Genomic DNA, 18,151 nt, shown 5'->3' with positions numbered 1-18,151 from the left:
CTGCTTCTTACCTCTGGAGGGACTTTGCTACAAACTGAAGCTCTGAACAAAGGACTGAATGACCCATCCCGGATGTTCCAGAGACTTGATTTGAACCTGCAGTTTATTCTATCACTGCTACAAGCCTGAACCAAGAACTTTGCCATCACTGTATGTAATTGATTCCATTTAACCAATTCTAGCTCTCATCTCTACCTTTTTCCCTTTATGAATAAACCTTTAGATTCTAAAGGATTGGCAACAGCGTGATTTGTGGGTAAGATCGGATGTGTATATTGACCTGGGTCTGGAGCTTGGTCCTTTGGGATCGAAAGAACCTTTTTCTTTTATTGGGGTGTTGGTTTTCATAACCATTCCTCCCCAGGTCGAGTGGCACTGGTGGTGATACTGGAGTGTCTAAGGAAATTGCTTGTGTGACTTGTGGTTAGCCAGTGGGGTGAAACCAAAGTCCTCTTTGTCTGGCTGGTTTGGTGATGCCTTAGAGGTGGAAAAACCCCAGCCTAGGGCTGTGACTGCCCTGTTTAAGCGATTTGTCCTGAATTGGCACCTCAGTTGGGTCCCGCCAGAACCGCATCGTCACAGGGGTGTCCATCATTCTCCCTACCTACCCCAGGGCGGCTGGGTGGCCTCTGTGTGGAATGAGTTTGTGGGTCTCAGCCCCATGCCTGGCGGGCGAGTGCCAATCAGCGCTAACTGCCCCCCACCTGGGCAGTGTCAGCAGGGAGGCCATGGACTGAATGGGCCACAGAGGCGGGGCAGGTTGGCAGGGGCTGCTGTGGGGAGCTGGCCCTGCTCCCTGGGGAGATCTCAGGCTCCAGCACTGTCCGCATGGCACCTTCCACCCGCGCCGTCTCCTCACAGGGCAGCTCGGGGCAGGCGTGCCCAGCACATGCCTGCCCCGTTGGGGTCATTGCTGTGATAACGAAACACCCCCCTTCCCGTGGACTCCCCTTGTCCCCGGGCTGCGAAGGGAGGCCGGCTGAGAACCAAGGTCTGGCATGCCCTGGGGGAAAGGCGCCGGTGGGGGGGGGATGGGACCGTTTCCAAGGAGCTGGGGAGGTTACACAGATATTATCCATTGCCCAGTGGGAGGGGAGGGGAGACAGGGCCTAGCGCGGGGTGCTGGCCAGTGGGAGGGGAGATGGGGCGACAGGGCCTAGTGCGGGATGCTGGCCAGTGGGAGGGGAGATGAGGCGAAAGGGCCTAGCGTGGGGTGCTGGCCAGTGGGAGGGGAGGGGAGATGGGGCGACAGGGCCTAGCGCGGGGTGCTGGCCAGTGGGAGGAGGGAGATGGGGCGACAGGGCCTGGCGCGGGTGCTGGCCCGTGGGAGGAGGGAGATGGGGCGACAGGGCCTAGCGCCGGGTGCTGGCCAGTGGGAGGGGAGATGGGGCGACAGGGCCTAGTGCGGGATGCTGGCCAGTGGGAGGGGAGATGAGGCGAAAGGGCCTAGCGTGGGGTGCTGGCCAGTGGGAGGGGAGGGGAGATGGGGCGACAGGGCCTAGCGCGGGGTGCTGGCCAGTGGGAGGAGGAGGCGATGGGGCGACTGGGCCTCGCGCGGGGTGCGGGCCAGTGGGCGGGGAGTTGAGGCGACAGGGCCTAGCGTGGGGTGCTGGCCAGTGGGAGGGGAGGGGCGATGGGGCGACAGGGCCTAGCGTGGGGTGCTGGCCAGTGGGAGGAGGGAGATGGGCGACAGGGCCCAGTGTGGGGTGTTGGCCAGTGGGAGGGAAGATGGGGCGACAGGGCCTAGCGCGGGGTGCTGGCCAGTGGGAGGGGCGATGGGGCGACAGGGCCTAGCGTGGGGTGCTGGCCAGTGGGAGGGGAGGGGAGATGGGGCGACAGGGCCTAGCGCGGGGTGCTGGCCAGTGGGAGGGGAGGGGCGATGGGGGGACGGGGCCCAGTGTGGGGTGCTGGCCAGTGGGAGGGGAGGGGAGAGGGGGCGACAGGGCCTGGCGCGGGGTGCTGGCCAGTGGAAGGGGAGATGGGGATACAGGGCCCAGTGTGGGCTGCTGGCCAGTGGGAGGGGAAGGGTGGAGAGGGGAGGCTGGCTGGGGTGGGGGCCAGTGGAAGGGAAGGGGTGAGGAGGGGAGACTGGCCCGGGCTAGGGACGGCGACTCCCTGCCACGCACTCCCTGCAGCCGCTGGCTGAGAACCGTGGAGTTTATTTGAGCACCAGGAATGAGACAAGAACAGCCGAGGTCACCGACACGCCGAAGCACTGGGGACGGGCCTGGCACCCCGCGGGCAGAGGGCTGGGCAGTGGTGCAGCGCAGCAGGGGCTGGGAGCCGTGGCCCCTACACAAAGTGCCTGTGCTCCATGCTGTAGTCGAAGGGGTCCCCGGCGAAGGGCAGCTCGGGGGGTTCGTTGTAGATTCCTGTCAGGAAGATCCCCAGGGTCCCGAGGATCATCACCGGGGTCACCAGGAAGAGGCAGAGGCGGTCGACCGTCCGGGCAACGCGGTTCCAGTTATCCTTCTCCTGGGGCCCGGGGACCCCCCCCACAGGCCACCGGGACGGGGGAGGGGGGGAGCGGGGATGGGACACAGGGCCAGGGAGAAACAGACAGGGGTGGGGCAGAGCACGTGAAGGGGGCAGAAATTGTTAACTGAGGTGAGTCTGGGGAAGGTGAACATGTCATGGCCAGGAGCCCCCTATTCACACAGCAGAGACAGCCTAGTCTCCCCCGGCACCCTGCTCCTCTGGCACCCCACTTCCCCACCATGACACTCCCTGTGGCACCCTGCACCCCCAGTGCATTGCTCCCCTGACACCCCGCTCCCCCAGCACCTCACTTCCCCACCACGACACTCCCTGTGGCACCCTGCACCCCCAGTGCATCGCTCCCCTGACACCCCGCTCCCCCAGCACCTCACTTCCCCACCACGACACTCCCTGTGGCACCCTGCACCCCCAGTGCATCGCTCCCCTGGCACCCCGCTCCCCCAGCACCCACCAACAGAACTCGCCCCAGCCTGAAGGGATGGGAGTTCAGGCTTCCTGCCCCACTCGGTCTCCTGTGCCCGGCTGAGGTTGCCAGCAAGGGGCCAGTTATAACCCACTGTGGGGTCTGGAGGTGTTCTGGCCCCCAGCAGGCACCTCCATCTTGCTGCGTGGGTCTGACTGGGAGGGCGTTGCTGGGACTGGCCAGTGAGGCAGCCCCGTCCCCACGAGGCACCCCGGGGCTGTGGGGCTGGGCTCTGCCCCAGCTCCTCCTGGCGGCTCTGGGCTTCTGCCCGCCCGGGCACACTCACCTCGTTGTAGTCGTTCTTGTCCCGCGTGTGCTTGATGATGAAGTTGGCCCCGTCAATGGCCGGCTTCACCTCGCTGTACAGCAGCTCCTGCGCATCGGCCATGCCCAGGGGTTTGGGCCCTGCCAGGGGCAGGAGGGGAAGGAGACGCTGTGAGAGGTGGCGCCAGTTTGTTGGCTTCATGTGTGGGGCCAGGGACCTCACCTGGGACACAGGGCTCGGGGGATGGGGCTCAGGGAGCAGGCCCAGGGTCCTGGCATGAGGGAGGGTCAGGGACCCATCCTGGGCGTGGGCTCGGTGGGGCCGAGGTCCCATCCCAGGGCTCGGGGGAGGGAGAGCCAGGTTCCCGTCCTTGGGCATCGGGTTCGGGTTCTCACACAGGACTCAGCTGAGGGGCTGGGACTGGATCCCATTCCAGGGTGTGGGGCTCAGGGAGGGGCAGCCGGGTCCTGTTCTGTGGCTCAGGGAGTGGGCAGGGTCTTGCCCTTGGTGGGGTGGGGGGCGTGGGCTGGGGTCCCAGCCTGGGACGTGTGGAGCCCTCCCTTCTGTCCTCTTTGGGTGCCTGCTGCCCTGGGTTGTACGTCCCAGTTCTCTCGCGGCCTCGCCCTGCCGGGACCCGCCTTTCCCCGGGCACTAGAGGAGCCAGCGCGCCCGCTGGGAGAGCCCCGTGGCGCCCGCCCCATCCCCGGCCACGGGGCGCTCACGGGAGGGGGTGACACGGCTGGCCAGCCCGTGCCGCTCCGACTGCTTCTCGAACATGAGCTCGCTGCGGGACTTGACGGCGAAGTACTCCTCCGCCTTGGCCATGTAGCCCACGGAGCTGCTGCGCCGGATCAGCAACCCGGCGCGGGGGTCTGGCTCGCTCTCCGCCGGCCTGGACATGTGCAGCAGGCGTGGCAGCGTCTCCAGGAAGAGCTGGGGAGGGGGAGAGGCCGGTGCTGGGTGCGTGTAGGGGCAGCGGGGGCTCCAGAGCCGGCTGGACGCTCCCCACCCTCCTGCAGGTGCGTTACCGCAGCCCCCTCTCCCCTCGGCCGAGCCTGCAGGAACTGGGCTGGCCTGTCTCCCCTAGCTGGGCTGGGAGCCAGGTGGGGTGCCCCTGTGCCAGGCCTAGGGGGGCCGGGGTGACGCCTGGAGGGAAGGGGCTGGTGCTGGCCGTTCTACTAGAGGTGCATGGGAACTGTCATGCCACTGGGTGGCAGCATTACTCAGCGGCTGTGGGCATTGCCAGGCTTGAACGGGAGGATGCCCGGTGACCTGCGCAGTGCCAGTGGGGCTGGCTGCTTGCTTCGGTGCCCTGTTCCTGCGGTGACCAGGCCTTTTCCATCCCCCTCGCTCCCAGGACGGGATTGTGCCAGCGGCTTCTGGAGCTGCAGCCAGAGATCGTGGTTGGGCTCCAGGGGCCCCAGCAGGAGCCAAGGGAGCAGCCAGTCACCCCAAGGCATAGGGCCATGGAGATGCGGTGATGGGCTGAGGGAGGTAGCCGGGCATCCTCCCTGCCAGGCACGGAGCCCAGCCAGCGGCCCCTGTGCCCAGCTCCCCCGCTCACCTCTTTGATCCAGCTGGACATGACGTGGGTGCTGGGCGTCCGGAAGTGGATGTTCAGCACGATCACGCAGGTCCCCACCACCGCGGTCACCAGCAGCATGATGAAGAGCAGGTACCTGCAGGGGCAGAGACCGGCTCCCAGTAGGGGCAGCCTGGCTTCCCTCCGGGGGACAGCAGGGCCCGGGCCCCCTGCCAGAGGAGGGCTCTGTAGGAGCCCCATGGACCAGCCATGCAAAGGGTCTCCTTCATCATGAGTGTGTCTGCTGGGTGGGGGAAACACGCCGAGACCTTCCCAGCAGGGTCCAGCCACCCCTACCAGCCACAGGACACCCAGCGTCCCCCTCCCAGCATCCCCAGCAAGCAGGGTGGGTCAAGGGGCATGTGGGGTGACCCATGGAGACTCACTTGCCAATGAGGGGGATGGCGAGGGAGGTGGCTGGCAGGCGCTGGGAGATCAGCAGCAGGAAGACAGACTGGGCCAGCAGGACGGAGATAGCCAGAGTCATCTTCTCCCCACCTGGAGAACAGACAGAGCTCAGAGTAACACCCCTTCTGGGAAGACCCCTAGGGAAAGAGGGGATGCAAGGAGAGGGAGCCCCCCCAGGAACCTCCCCCAGCTCACGAACCCCATGATACCCTGGGCATTTCCAGCCACCTCCTGGGGGAGCTTTGGCCAAGGAACAGCAGCTCTATGGGGAGGAACCTGAGCCTGGAGACACAAAGGGGGGCAGGTGACCCAGCACAGGTGGGGCGTGTTGGGGGCTCGCCCTCGCCAAATCCTTGCTTTCAGTATCGGGGGGGGGGGCCGGGGGGGATGGAGAGCTCTCCCTGACCGTCTGGGTACTCATGGTTGGGGAAGACCCAGTATTCACTGTGCGGGGGTCAGGAGCCTGCACTCAGTGGGGGTGGGATGGGGGGACCCTGTACTCCCTTGGGGTGGGGGCCCTGCACTCACTGGGGGTGGGACGGGGTGGTCCCCATACTCACTGGGGGGGACCCTGTACTCACAGGGGGTGAGATGGGGGACCCTGTACTCTCTTGGGTTGGAAGTCTCACTGGGGGTGGGATGGGGGTCCCTGTACTCGATGGGGGATGAACCCTATCCTCCCTGGGGTGGGATGGAGGAGCCCTGCACTCCCTGGGCAATGAACCTTATCCTCCCTGGGGGTGGGATGCGGGAGTCATGTACTACCTGAGGGGTGAGGGCCCCATACTCCCTGGGGGTGGGATGGGGGAGGGCTGCACTCCATGGGGGTGGGACGGGGGACCTCGCACTCCCTGGGGGTGGGATGCGGGAGCCCTGTACTTCCTGGGGGATGAGGACCCCATACTCCCTGGGGGTGGGATGGGGGAGGCCTGCACTCCCTGGGGGTGGGACGGGGGACCCCACACTCCCTGGGGGTGGGACGGGGGACCTCGCACTCCCTGGGGGTGGGATGCAGGAGCCCTGTGCTACCTGGCGGGTGAGGACCCCGTACTCCCCGGAGGTGGGACGGGGAACCCCACACTCCCCAGGGGTGGGATGCAGGAGCCCTGTGCTACTTGGCGGGTGAGGACCCCATACTCCCCGGGGGGTGGGACGGGGGACCCCGCACTCACTTTCGGCTGGCAGGTAGAAGACGAAGATGGCCATGAAGGCGATGAGGATGCAGGGCAGGACGATGTTGATGATGTAGAAGAGCGGCTTCCGCTGGATGATGAGGTAGAAGGTGATGTCCTGGTACTTGCTGCTCTCGGGCGAGACGCTCCTGTCGATGTTCTTGCGGGCCGGTTTGTGGATGATCTCCCACTCACCGTTCTCTGTGGGAGCGGGGTGGGCAGGGAGGAGGTGTATTGCTGGGGCCCTGCCGGCCCTCACACCCGCGACATCCCCACATGGCGCCCTGGGACATGGGACTGGCCCTGCCGTGCCTTTTGGTCCCGGTATCGCAGCGCCCCGGTGGCCCATGCTCTACCCCACCAGGGGGACGTCCGTGGGCCCAGCCTAGCCCCTCCCCACCCTGGGGAGACCTCTCTGCCCCTGGAGCCCCCTCGTTTCCTCCCATGAGGAGACAGCCTCAGGACAAAGCCGCCTCCTCCCGGGCACTGCCCTGCCCCGGGCAAACTGCCCAGGTCACCGGCCCCTGCCATGCCAGCCCCTGACTCTGCCCAGCGGGGGGAGGTGGGGACGTGCTTCACCCGTGAAGGCTTCCAGGTCGAGGGTGATCCATTCCACCAGGTAGGATTTGTTGAGTTCTGGGTCAGGCTCCTTCTTCAGGTTCATGGTGATCTCCTTGGCGTTGTAGCGGAGGGAGCTGGGCCCGACAAGAGACGGGTGAGGGGCAGCTTGTCTCCCCCTCGTTCCACCGTACCACCCCGTGTCTCATGCTGCCAGCGAGGACGGGGACTCCCCATGAGCGGCGCAGCCCTGCCAAGGCCTGGCGCTCAATGGCTGCCCTGGTTGTCATGGGGAAGCTGATGTGACCTTATGAGTGTAATGTAATATCTCATTGAAAGGTGACAGGGCCAGAAAGAGTTAATGACCTGACCCAGCGCGAACTTTAAAGACTAGTTAGGAAGATCTGTAAATGACTAGAGCTTTGAAATGCAGCCAGCATTGCTGGAGATGGAAGGGGAGCTGTTTGCTCAGGACTTGTGATGTAAGCAAACAAGTCTCCTCTATTACTATGGCTTTGATTCAAAGATCAAAAAAGGAGTATTAAGATTTAGGAAGACACTTGAGTGAAATTATTGGCTACATGTCTCTCTGAAGGTTGTGGTAACCTGTATCTGAACTGTTCAATGGATAAATTACCCTGTGCTAATTGCCAGGACGTTTAAGAGAAGGAAAATTAAGCCTATTGTTTTCTCAGGCCAAAAGGCTGCTGGAAATGTATAAAACCCTGGGACACGATCCTGCTTCATCTCAAATCTGCTTTGGGTTTCAAGAGGGGGAAACCTTAAGCCATAAGGATTGAGATCCCCAGTCATGGACTGAAGTCACCCTGAATATGGACATTGGAAGATAACCTATGGACTATTTCTGTGTATCTGAACCTCAAGCATGGAATTCAAGTCTGTCTGTATATTGATCTTTTAACCAACCCTCTCTCGCTTTTCTTTTTTAATACATTTTAGTTTAGTTAAAAGGATTGGCTCTAAGCGTGTATTTGGGATTAGATCTAAGCTTTGTATTGACCTGGGTATGTGGCTGGTCCTTTGGAATCAGAAGAACCTTTTCTTTTCTATGATGAGATAAGATTTTCAGTCATCATCATATCTGACGTGTGTCTGGACGGAGGCCTGAGGCTGGGCACTTTAAGGGAACTGCGTTGTTTGGACTTCGGAGTAAGCAGTGCGGTAATACAGGAGCTGTTGTGGGCTGGCATGGTCAATCTCAGTATTGGGATATCCACCCGCTTTTGGGGTTTGTCTGCCTGTAGCGGGGCAGCAACCCCGCTGCCATGAAAGGCCAGGCTGATTGGGGAAGCAACCACAGCTGGGGCCACACCCCAATCAGGCCACAGCTGGCCCTATAAAAGGGCTGTGAGCCAGGGGCTGAGTCAGTCTTTCTCTCTAGCTGTAGAGACAGGTGGATCTGGCTGCCTGGGACTGGACCGGGGCTGGGGAAAGACAAGAGGAGCTGGGGAGCTCCAGCCTGGTCACTCCCCAGGCTGCAGGCCTTGTGCAAGCCTGCAAAGGTACTGGGGCTGCAGAGGTGTAGCCTGGGGTTAGGCAGAGGTAGCTGGTCCAACTCCCCCTTGCCAGGTTTACAGTGGTTTACAGACTGCAGTCTGCCCCAGGGAGCGGGGGCTAGATGATGACTGGCAGTAGCCACTGAGGCAAGTTGGGGATAGAGGGTTGGGGGTTCCCCTGGGAGGGGAGACCCAAAGTAAGTGGGTCCTGCTGAGATAAGGGGCGCTGGGGTCCAGGAGGGACAAGGGGCCAGCGACAGGCACGACACAGGCCCGCAGAGGGTGCTCCATCTGGTGGTGAAGAGCTAATTCCCAGGACGACCAGCAGGAGGCGCTGCGCTGGTGAGTCTCACTTCCCTATGCTGCCCTGTTGTGTTTGCAGTTCACCCTAATTGAGTGACCTCAGCTGGCTCCCCTGGGCAGCATCGTCCCAGCTGATCCAAAACCCTTGGAGACCAACAGGAAACTGCCCCATGGGTGGTAAATCCGGCCCAGGATACAGTGCCAGGGTGACTTTAGTGGGCATCTCTCCATTGACTTCAGAGGGCTCTGGCTCTTTGGACATGGCCTGGTGGTGGGCACGGGGGCTGGGCTGGGCTTCCAGCTGGCGGGGTGAGCCCCTCACCTGAACTTGAGGCTGCAGTTCTGCCAGTCGAAGGGGAAGAAGTTGACGTTGATGGGGCAGGCGCTGTGGAAGATGGCGGGCGGCAGCCAGTATATGAAGCCGGAGTTGTATACCAGCACGTTGCAGTAGTAAGCGATCTGGAAGAAGCCGTCGTTGCTGCGCAAACAGAGACATGAGTGGGGCTGACAGGGAGCTGAGCATGGCTGGGGGAGCCCTGATGGTCTCCAGGCTAGTGCAGAAAAACCCTGTGTCCCTAGGAGTCACTGGCGGGGGAGGGGGGCTCTGGCACCCGGGACCAGTGTGCAGGAAAGCCCAAGGGGGGCCTTTCACCCCTGTGGGGTGGGATCTGTGATCAGAATTCTGGGCACCCAGCATGGACATGGCTGTCCCTAGGGTGATGGCACTTGCTTGGGGCAGGAATTTGAGTACCAGGGCACTTGGATCTGGGTGCTGGGCACCCGCTGACAGATTCCCTGACCCACTTGGAACCACCCCAGATCTGGGCTGGGCACAGCCCCCATGGCTCAGAGCTACCTCGTGGGCGGGCGCAGGGCAAGGGACCCCCCACTCCAAGCCCTCACTCTGCCAGCCGTGGGCCTGTGACGATCTCGCCAAGGGCCCGAAGACGGTGCCATGGGCTGGGCCCTCTGGGAACAGCCAGGCCAGGACTCACTTGTTCTCCAAGACTATCTCAGGCAGCCACAGCATGTCCGGGGGCAGGCGAAGAATCCCCAGGCCACCGAACTCTGACTTGTTCCACTGCAGCCTGTAATCTGTCCAGCTCTGCGGGAAAGCATGCGTCCAGGACGGAGCCTCCACCCAGCGGCTGGGACCCCCTCCCACACCCCACCGTGCTCTGAATCTTCCCTCCCCGGGCCGGCAGGCTCTGTGGAGAGGCCAAGGAACGGAGCCTGGCCCAGCTGCCCTCCGGCCCGGCAGGGAGCAGCAGCACCGGACATGGGCACCGGCACTGGCATTGCCGTGGAGAAGGTGCCCTCAGCCCCAAGGTCCCGTTGGGTGTCCCTGGAGGCTGGTTCTCCCTGTGATGGGATGGGGGCTGGAGGGATGGTTTTGTTTTGCTTGTAGTCTGAGCTCCCTCGAGGGGTCCAGAGAGCAGCCCTGGGGCCTGCTCCCCTGAGAAGGAAGAGCGCTGTTCGAAGTTCTGCCGGCACAGAGGAGATGGGCGAGGGGCAACTCCCAGCTGGACTGGGATCCCCTGGAAGGGGTGGAACTCACTAATGTGGCATGGCTGGAGGGCCATCACCTCCACAGTGGGAACTGACCAGAGTTCCTAAAAGGGAAACTGAGGCAGGGTGCCGCAATGCCATGTCTTGGCACCCAGGGGCATGGCAAGAGGAGGCATCAGGTGGCACGCACTGGGCGTCGGGCTGGCTTTCGGCACTGGGTGCCCACCCAGAGAAATCCCTCCCCACATGGCTGGGCCCCGGGGACTCAGAACCCAACAGGGGGCCGACTCACATGATCAATCCACACGTTGGTGGTGAGGGTCTCGTCGGCCTCTTTCTGGAAGGACACCAAGCAGAAATGAGATGCACCGTGGGCCCCGGCCCCACTGCTTGGCAGCAGCAGAGTCAACAATCGCTTGGGAAAGGCGTGTTTGTGGTGTCCACACAAACCCCAAGGAGCCTTGAGATCTGAACCCAGGCTAACTCCTGCTGAGCTGAGGGGCCTTGGGCCTGGGAGGGGCTGGCTTGGGTCTCTCTCTGAGGCAGGGTGAGGGCCAGGACGAGGCTCCGGCTTTAAAGAGAGGCCATGCTGAGCTCCTGGGGGGCCGGAAAGCCCTGGTGAATTTCAGCCCTGCCAGACATCTGCTGTGTTCTTCCCCAAACTAGCTCCAGAGCAGCCATGCGGGCGCAATCAGCCCCTCCCGACCAATGACCCACAGGGCTGAGAACGCACCCGAGCTGGAGGGGCTCAACGGATCTCCACCGGCTGGGGCAGGCCCGGGATCCGGTGAGCCGAGCGGCGGAAGCCACCCCCCGAGGTGCTTGCCAAGCTCACCAGAGAGACGAGGTTGGAGAGCGTCAGGCCCAGGTCCACGTTGACGCTCTCATCCTTGTTGGTGACGGGCCGCAGCTCCTTGTTGTAGCCCTTCTCCACAAAGAGGTAGTTCATGAGCCGCTCCTCCTGGTTCACAGCCAGGCCGCCTGCGGGACGGGGCACAGGGACAGGGCTGAGCCCATGATTCCCGGGGAGGGGGGTGACGAAGTGGGACTGGTTTTAATGTTCCCTCTGAATACTGTGGGGGGCCCTCGGCTCTGGCCGACCCTCTGTCGCCTGTCACTAATGGCCGGGCCCTTCCCCCCTGCAAGGGGATGCTAAAGGTGTTGGAGAAGGATCAGGTGACCTCCTGGCCCATGAAAGAGACCAAGCCCAGAGAGGAGGGGCTGGAGGGGGTTTGGGAGTTTTTGGAAGCTGGCTGGAAAATAGATGGGAGCCCCGAGGAGGCTCGGACTTCCCAGCAGGGCGGTGGCCTCCCTGGGGCCCCAGATGGACCTAACTAAGGTGGTGGGGTCCTCTTGTCTGTACTGGCAAGACCTGTTTGGGACTGTGTTCCTGTCATCTAATAAACCTCTGTGTTACTGGCTGGCTGAGAGTCACGTCTGACTGCGAAGTGGGGGTGCAGGACCCTCTGGCTTCCCCAGGACCCTGCCTGGGTGGACTCGCTGTGGGAAGCGCATGGAGGGGCATATGCTGAATGCTCCAAGGAGAAACCCAGGAGATGAAGCCGTGTGAGCTTCTTGCCCTGCAGACAGTCTGCTCTAAGGGAGAGGAGGATCCCCAATGTCCTGCCTGGCTTTGTGGGGAGCAGTCCCAGAGCATCACCCGGGGACTGAGTCCGAGCAGGCGGGAAAGAGCAGAGGTGACCCCCTGCGGCAGCGATGGGGCTGGAGTGCCTGGCCCTTGCCCCATGCTGAGACCCCTCTGTGATGTGATTGACATAAACTGCTACCATATAGATCCTTGTTGCTGCAAATATATAACAATGGTTGCAAATATTGTACAAAGGTGGTTGTGTGAGGTGTCTATGAAAAGGTGTGATTTGCTGGTTATGATCATGTTATCTGTATGTGTATCATCTTTGTAGCTGAAGTTATGAATATTAGGGTTGGAAGAGACCTCAGGAGATCATCTAGTCCAACCCCCTGCTCAAAGCAGGACAGATTTTTACCTCAGTTCCCCAAATGGCCCCCTCAAGGATTGAACTCATAACCCTGGTTGTACTTGTATCTCAATGTGTTTTGATTCTAAGGAGCCTCAGTGAAGCATTTGGTCAGTTTCTTAAGAGAGGACGATTCTCAGTAAATGCCCAATCAAGAAACACTTAACTGACAATGGACTTTAGGAGACACCAATCCACATTTGAGCTTTTGTTCAAACTAACATGTAAACAATGGCATCGGCCTGCAAACTGAGTCATGCATGGACATGTGACTTGCCCATGTGACTCCAGACGCCATCTTGCTGCTGTGACTTTTTTTTTTTCCCCACAGTAAGAACAAAAGGGTTCCTTCCAGGGGCAGAGACTATAAAAGGCCCTGAAAACCCCTCCATTTTGTGACTTCTGGAGGAAGCATGCTACAAACTGAAGCTCTGAACAAAGTACTGAGTGACCCATCCCAGCTGGGGATGTTCCAGAGACTTGATTGGAGCCTGCAGTTTATTCCATCACTGCTACAAGCCTGAACCAAGAACTTTGCCGTCACTGTATGTAATTGATTCCATTTAACCAATTCTAGCTCTCATCTCTACCTTTTTCCTTTTATGAATAAACCTTTAGATTTTAGAGTCTAAAGGTTTGGCAACAGTGTGATTTGTGGGTAAGATCTGGTGTGTATATTGACCTGGGTCTGGGGCTTGGTCCTTTGGGATCAAGAGAACCTTTCTTTTATGGGGGTGGGGGTGGGTTCATAACCATTCATCCCCAGGACGAGTGGCACTGGGGGTGATACTGGGAGACTGGAGTGTCTAAGGGAATTGCTTGTGTGACTTGTGTTTAGCCAGTGGGGTGAGACCAAAGTCCTCTTTGTCTGGCTGGTTTGGTGATGCCTTAGAGGTGGAAAACCCCCAGCCTGGGGCTGTAACTACCCTGCTCTAAGCAATGTGTCCTGAACTGAGACTCCCAGAAGTGTCCCACCAAAGCCAGTATCGTTACACCCTCCACCTGCGGCATGTACTTCCCAGCCACCCCACCCTTCCACCTCAGGAGAGGCCCTGCCCCAGATGGACCAGGCTGCAGCAGAGAGGCCTGGAGGGCAGAGGGAATGGCTCAGCAGGGGTGAGAGGGGCACATGGGCGCTGCTCACATGTGAGGGTCTTACTGGGCTGCTGGGAGCCCAGTACAGGGCTCTACAGGGCCGTGGCCCACCTTCTGGGAGCAGCTGGGTCCAGTGCTGAGACTCACTGCTGCGGGAATAACTAACTGCTCCACCGCCAGGGCCGTGTGCTTGCTGGGCCCCAGGGGATTTAGGCACTTGCCTGAGGAGCTGGTACCCGGCTGGCCAGGCTGCGAAGCTGGATGGGATCTTCCCAGGAGAGTATTGACTCCTACGCATGGGTGCGCGCGCACACACACACACACACACACACGCACGCCCCTCCACATACATTCCTGCCTCCTCCTCTTCTTCTCCCCCCCCCCCCCCCCCAAATGGTGACTGTTTAGTGAGCCCATCGCTGGGACCGGGCTGGGGTGCATTCAAGAGCATTCTGCTCTGGAGCAGGGGATGAGCCGTCCCCCTCCGGCTGCCTGTGGGCAGAGGGGAGATGTGTGGGGAGGGGCACTGTCAGTGCAGCACAGACAGGCAGCAGGTTCCCCAGCCTGGTGCTGTCTCCCTGGCAGGGGCTGGAGACCTGGCCAAAGCCAAAGATCTGGGGAGGGGGGGGCTCCATGGGGTGGGGTCACCCCAGGACCATCACTTCAGTGCCCCTCCCCACTGCAGGAGGGCTGGCTTGGCCTTGGTCAGTCCCCCTGCACCAAGCTCCCACCCTGACCCCTGTGATTGGTGCCCACAGCATCAGGTCTCCCTGCCGGGAGCAGAGGGTGTGGGGTGTGTTCTCAATGGCAGCCCCGCGTCCTTACCCGACAGGGCGACGGCCCAGAGCAGAGCGAGCCGCAGGGCCGGCCTCTCCATGTTCCGTGGGTGCTGGTGCCTGGCCGCAGCCCTGCTCCTCGCCGGTTCCTGGGTTTGTGGCGACGGTCGGAAGCCCGAGCTGGGAATGTGGATGGACAGTGGCAGGTGTGGGAGGGAGGGGGACACAGGAAGAAAATAGCAACAGCTATTCCCTGCCCCCCCATGCCAGGGGCGGGGACTTGGTTTGCTTGTGGTATGCACTGGGCAGGAGGGGGCGGCTGGGGGGCAGAGCACACCAATCCCGGCCCCAGCGCCAGGTACCCAGCAGCCCTGGCCCCTGGTGTGACACTGGGGCAGGAGGGGAGGCCCCCCAGGACTGGGCCCTGGGAAAGGGGCTGCTCTGCTCCAGCCACTGTCTGCAGTCCAGTCCCCTCGCTGGGCTTTGTGGTAGATGACTCACCCCACCACGGTGGGGGGCAGACAACCGGGCTAACAGCAGCCCCCAGCCACGGTAGGGGGAGACTGAGCCTGGGCAGGAGATGAGGGTGTCATGGATCCACATGGTCTGGTCTAAGCCCTGGCCTCTGCCCAGTCCCTTGGGAGTGTCCCCTGCAGTGGGCTGAACCCCCGCCCCAGGCCTGGGCCCCCACAACTCCAGTGCTTCATGGCTCCCTGCAGCAAACCCAGCCCAGCCAGACCCTGCGGGGGCTCAGCCTGGGCCCGTCGGGGACAAGCTCCAGCAACCCTGGCAGCCTTGTCAAACCCAGGTAGTCGTGTACCAGTCCCTGGGCAGCCAGCCGCTGTGCGCGCTCCGGCTGGCACAGAGAGGTGAGGGTTAAGCCAGGGTTCAGCGGGAGGAGGAGGCGGCTCCTGTGCCCACTGGGGGGAGAGGTAGTTGCCGGCAGGTGGACAAGGGACAGATTCCCCCACATGTCCCCTACAGGGCTGCTGCACCCATTTAGGCGGCCTAGGTGGTCGCCTAGGGCACTAGGATTTGGGGGGCGGCATTTTCTTTGGCAGCGACCGCCATGGCCAGATCTTCGGCCACCCCCGGGCGCTGCTGGCACTTAGGCGGAGGGAGCTAGGGCAGGGGGGCGCGGGGAGGGCCGCCTGCAGCAAGTAAGGGGGAGGGGGGGCAGCACGCAGGGGAACTGTGCGATTCAGCTAAATTTCCCGCTGTGAATTTGGGGACTCTGCAGCGGCTGTGTTTTGGGGGGAGGGGAGGGAGCGTTGGCAGGGCTGGGATGGCACATGGCCCTGGAAGGGGATCTCTGGAGGACCACAGGGGAAAGGCCTGGTGCAATGGGGTATCCACCCCACACAGGGCCTGGAGGGGTGAATCGGGCCAATTCACCTAGAGGTGACACCTGAGGAGAGCCAGGGCGTGCGAAGGTCTAAGCGGCTGATGAAGTCCAGCTGCAGGAGGAGCTCGGCCGGGCTTATAAAGCCAGGAAGCTGGAGGCAGAAAGGGGCTGCTGGGAAGCAAGCTGCAGCTCCTCCCTGGGAGAAGGGAGATGCATTGGAGGGGGGGCTCGATAGTCTGCAGCTGCTTCCCCGCCCCCTGAAAGGTGTTGGAGCTGGCACACCCAGAGAGGGGGAACTGGAAGCTGTAGGAAGGAGCCCAGAGAAGGCGAAACAGGGTCCCTGGACTGGAGTCCAGCGTAGCGGGCAGGCCCGGGTTCCCCTAGCGGCCTCTGGGGAAGTGGCACTCTTAGGGCTCTGGCGGAGACGACTGCCTGAGACCTGTCATGGGGCAGGTCTCTGGGCCCCGGCCAGAGGACTGAGACACAAAGAGGAGCCGCAGATGGAGCATGGTGGAGTACAACCGCAAGAAGGGGCGCTGGCCGTGCAGCGCTGATCCCCAGAACGGCCAGGTGGAGGTGCTGCCTGTGGTGAGTAGAGTGCTCCCCACACCTTGGACCATGGGGCATCTTGCCCGCTCATTTGCCCGCGTGGGATTGCTCCCCTGTGGCATGTAGCTCAGGGCCTTGTGTGATGCCCTGGCAGGAGGTGAGAACAACACCTAGCAGGCCCCACCCCTTGCTAGCCTGGCCCCCTGCTGCTTGGCATGCCCCCTCCTGCAGCGCCCATGGGTGTCAAGGGCAGGATTTCACCCACAGGAGACAGGACCAGCGGGGATCCATTGCCCTGCAGACTCCCAGTCCTCGCCCACAGAGCTGCCAGCCCCAGAGCTCCTGGCTTTCCAGCAGTCCAGCTAGGCTGTGCTTCCTACTCTGGAGGAGCATTTCCCAGCATACCTGCCTGCTGCTGCCTGTCCCTTTAAATCTGGTAGGGGGGCACCCACCTGCCAGCCTATGGGGCTCACCTGGCCTCTGGCCCTTGCCAGCTGCACCTCCTTGCCCATGCCCAGCCAGGGAGTCCTGGAGCCCTGCTCCCTTCCTCCCATGCACGGTGCCCGTTCTGGGTGCCACACTGGGATCCCTGGGGAGGTGATGGATTGCAAAGAGCTCTGGCTGCCAGGGAGGTGGTGGAAGGTGACATGGTGCTAGGGTTGGCTGGATGGGGAAACCGGCATAGCAGGGCTGCGTGACTCCCTGCCTGGCCTCCCTGGGAGCTGCCCATGGGCCCTTCCTCCATCAGACCAGCACGGGGTGCGGGCAGGGTGTGTATCTTTCTCTCTGTTTCTGCGGTGCTGAGGAATTGGTGGTTTGGGGAGGTGGATGGCCCTGGGGTGCTGAGTTGTACCCTGCAGGTGGGGCTGCCCGGCCCCTGGCCTAGCACTGGGTTCTGGCAGGCCAGGCAGGGTGTGGGGAGCCTCGGGGAATCAGGCCCAGGTGTCCAGCTGGTTTCCCTGGAATCCCAGAGCTCTGCGCGGCCAGCCCTGTCCCGGGAGGAGCTCCATGCATTAGCCATTAACGTCCCGAGTCCCCCAGCCCTGGTGCAGGTCTGCATTCTCCCCACATGTAGCACAAGGAGCAGACCAGTGAGTCACTGGGAGAGCTGCAGAGAACCCAGGAGTCCTGGAGCCTTGTCCCTGCTGTAACCACTAGGCCACAATCCCTGCTCTAGCAGGGAGGAGTGCTGGCTCCCACGCCCCAACTCTGACTAGCGCTCACCCCTTCCCACAGAACCCAGGAGTCCAGACTCCCCCGTCACTGGCTCTAACCTCTAGCCCACGCTCCCTCACTGAGAGGCGACTGCAGTGGATGCCGGAGGAGCTGACCGAGGGGCCCATGTAGCTGTTGGGGGTGGGGAAGGGGGGGACGCTGTCTCGGATGCTGTGGACAAGCGGCGTCATTCCCAGCAGGGCCGAGCAGCTGTGCCCTGGGCTGAGCGGGCCCCTGTGGCGCCAGCACACTGGCCCCAGCCTGCTCCGTCACTCACCCGACAGCTGGGCCTTGGCCTGCAGGAAATGACCCCTCTGGTGCTAACAGCTGAGCCCCGAGCCCGAGCCCGGCAGGCAGCACCAGAGCATGGGAGGAGGGGGGCCATCTCCTGGGGCTGGGAGGGCAGGGCCAGGCTGGGGAGAGGGGGGTGTGGATGGAGGGCAGACAGCCTGGGGAGGCCCCCTGCGGGGAGTTTGCCTGGGAAGAGATTGGTGAATGCTCACCACCAGCTGGAGGCGCTAGAGACGGCCAGCTGCCCCCGCCAGACCCTGGAGCCCAGGGCTCTGGCTGAGATGCCTGGCGGGGGTGGGGGTGGGGGTGTAGAACCCCAAGAGGGGCCCCCACCTGGTTGAGATGTGGGGTGGGGGTAGAACCCCGGGTGGGGGACTCGCCCAGCTGAGATGCCTGGGGGGTAGAGCCCGAGGGGTGTGTGTGTTGGGGGGGAGGGGGAGTGTCCCTGGTTGCAATGCCCAGGGGTGACAGCTCCTCTGCCCCTCTTTGGCGCCTTGCGGGGTTTGTTTATTACCGACACTTTACCATAAAACATAGATTTAATTTCAAAAATAACCCTTTCTTTGTACAAATAAATAGCTTGCGAGAGGCGTGCCCCCACGGGGGG

At 62.2% G+C, this 18,151-nt stretch overlaps 1 protein-coding gene across 1 annotated transcript; it reads right to left on the bottom strand.

The window, feature by feature from the left end:
• Positions 1 to 2,155: 2,155 nt before the first annotated feature.
• CHRND (cholinergic receptor nicotinic delta subunit) lies at positions 2,156 to 17,828 on the bottom strand. The gene is made up of 13 exons (XM_039486920.1): positions 17,757 to 17,828; positions 14,194 to 14,324; positions 11,112 to 11,257; positions 10,569 to 10,613; positions 9,763 to 9,872; positions 9,090 to 9,245; positions 6,969 to 7,084; positions 6,390 to 6,590; positions 5,196 to 5,307; positions 4,792 to 4,906; positions 3,950 to 4,160; positions 3,249 to 3,367; positions 2,156 to 2,475 (listed from the first exon to the last, which is right to left on the bottom strand). Exons 2-13 carry the CDS (start codon positions 14,243 to 14,245, stop codon positions 2,293 to 2,295), a joined length of 1,566 nt encoding a protein of 521 aa, XP_039342854.1. The 5' UTR covers positions 14,246 to 14,324; positions 17,757 to 17,828; the 3' UTR covers positions 2,156 to 2,292.
• Between the last annotated feature and the right edge of the window lie 323 nt (positions 17,829 to 18,151).

The sequence above is a fragment of the Mauremys reevesii genome, linkage group 9 (assembly GCF_016161935.1).
Source record: "Mauremys reevesii isolate NIE-2019 linkage group 9, ASM1616193v1, whole genome shotgun sequence".
Taxonomy (NCBI): Eukaryota; Metazoa; Chordata; order Testudines; family Geoemydidae; genus Mauremys; species Mauremys reevesii.
The sequence above is the reverse complement of the archived record's forward strand: the minus strand, read 5'-3'. Positions and strand labels throughout refer to the sequence as shown.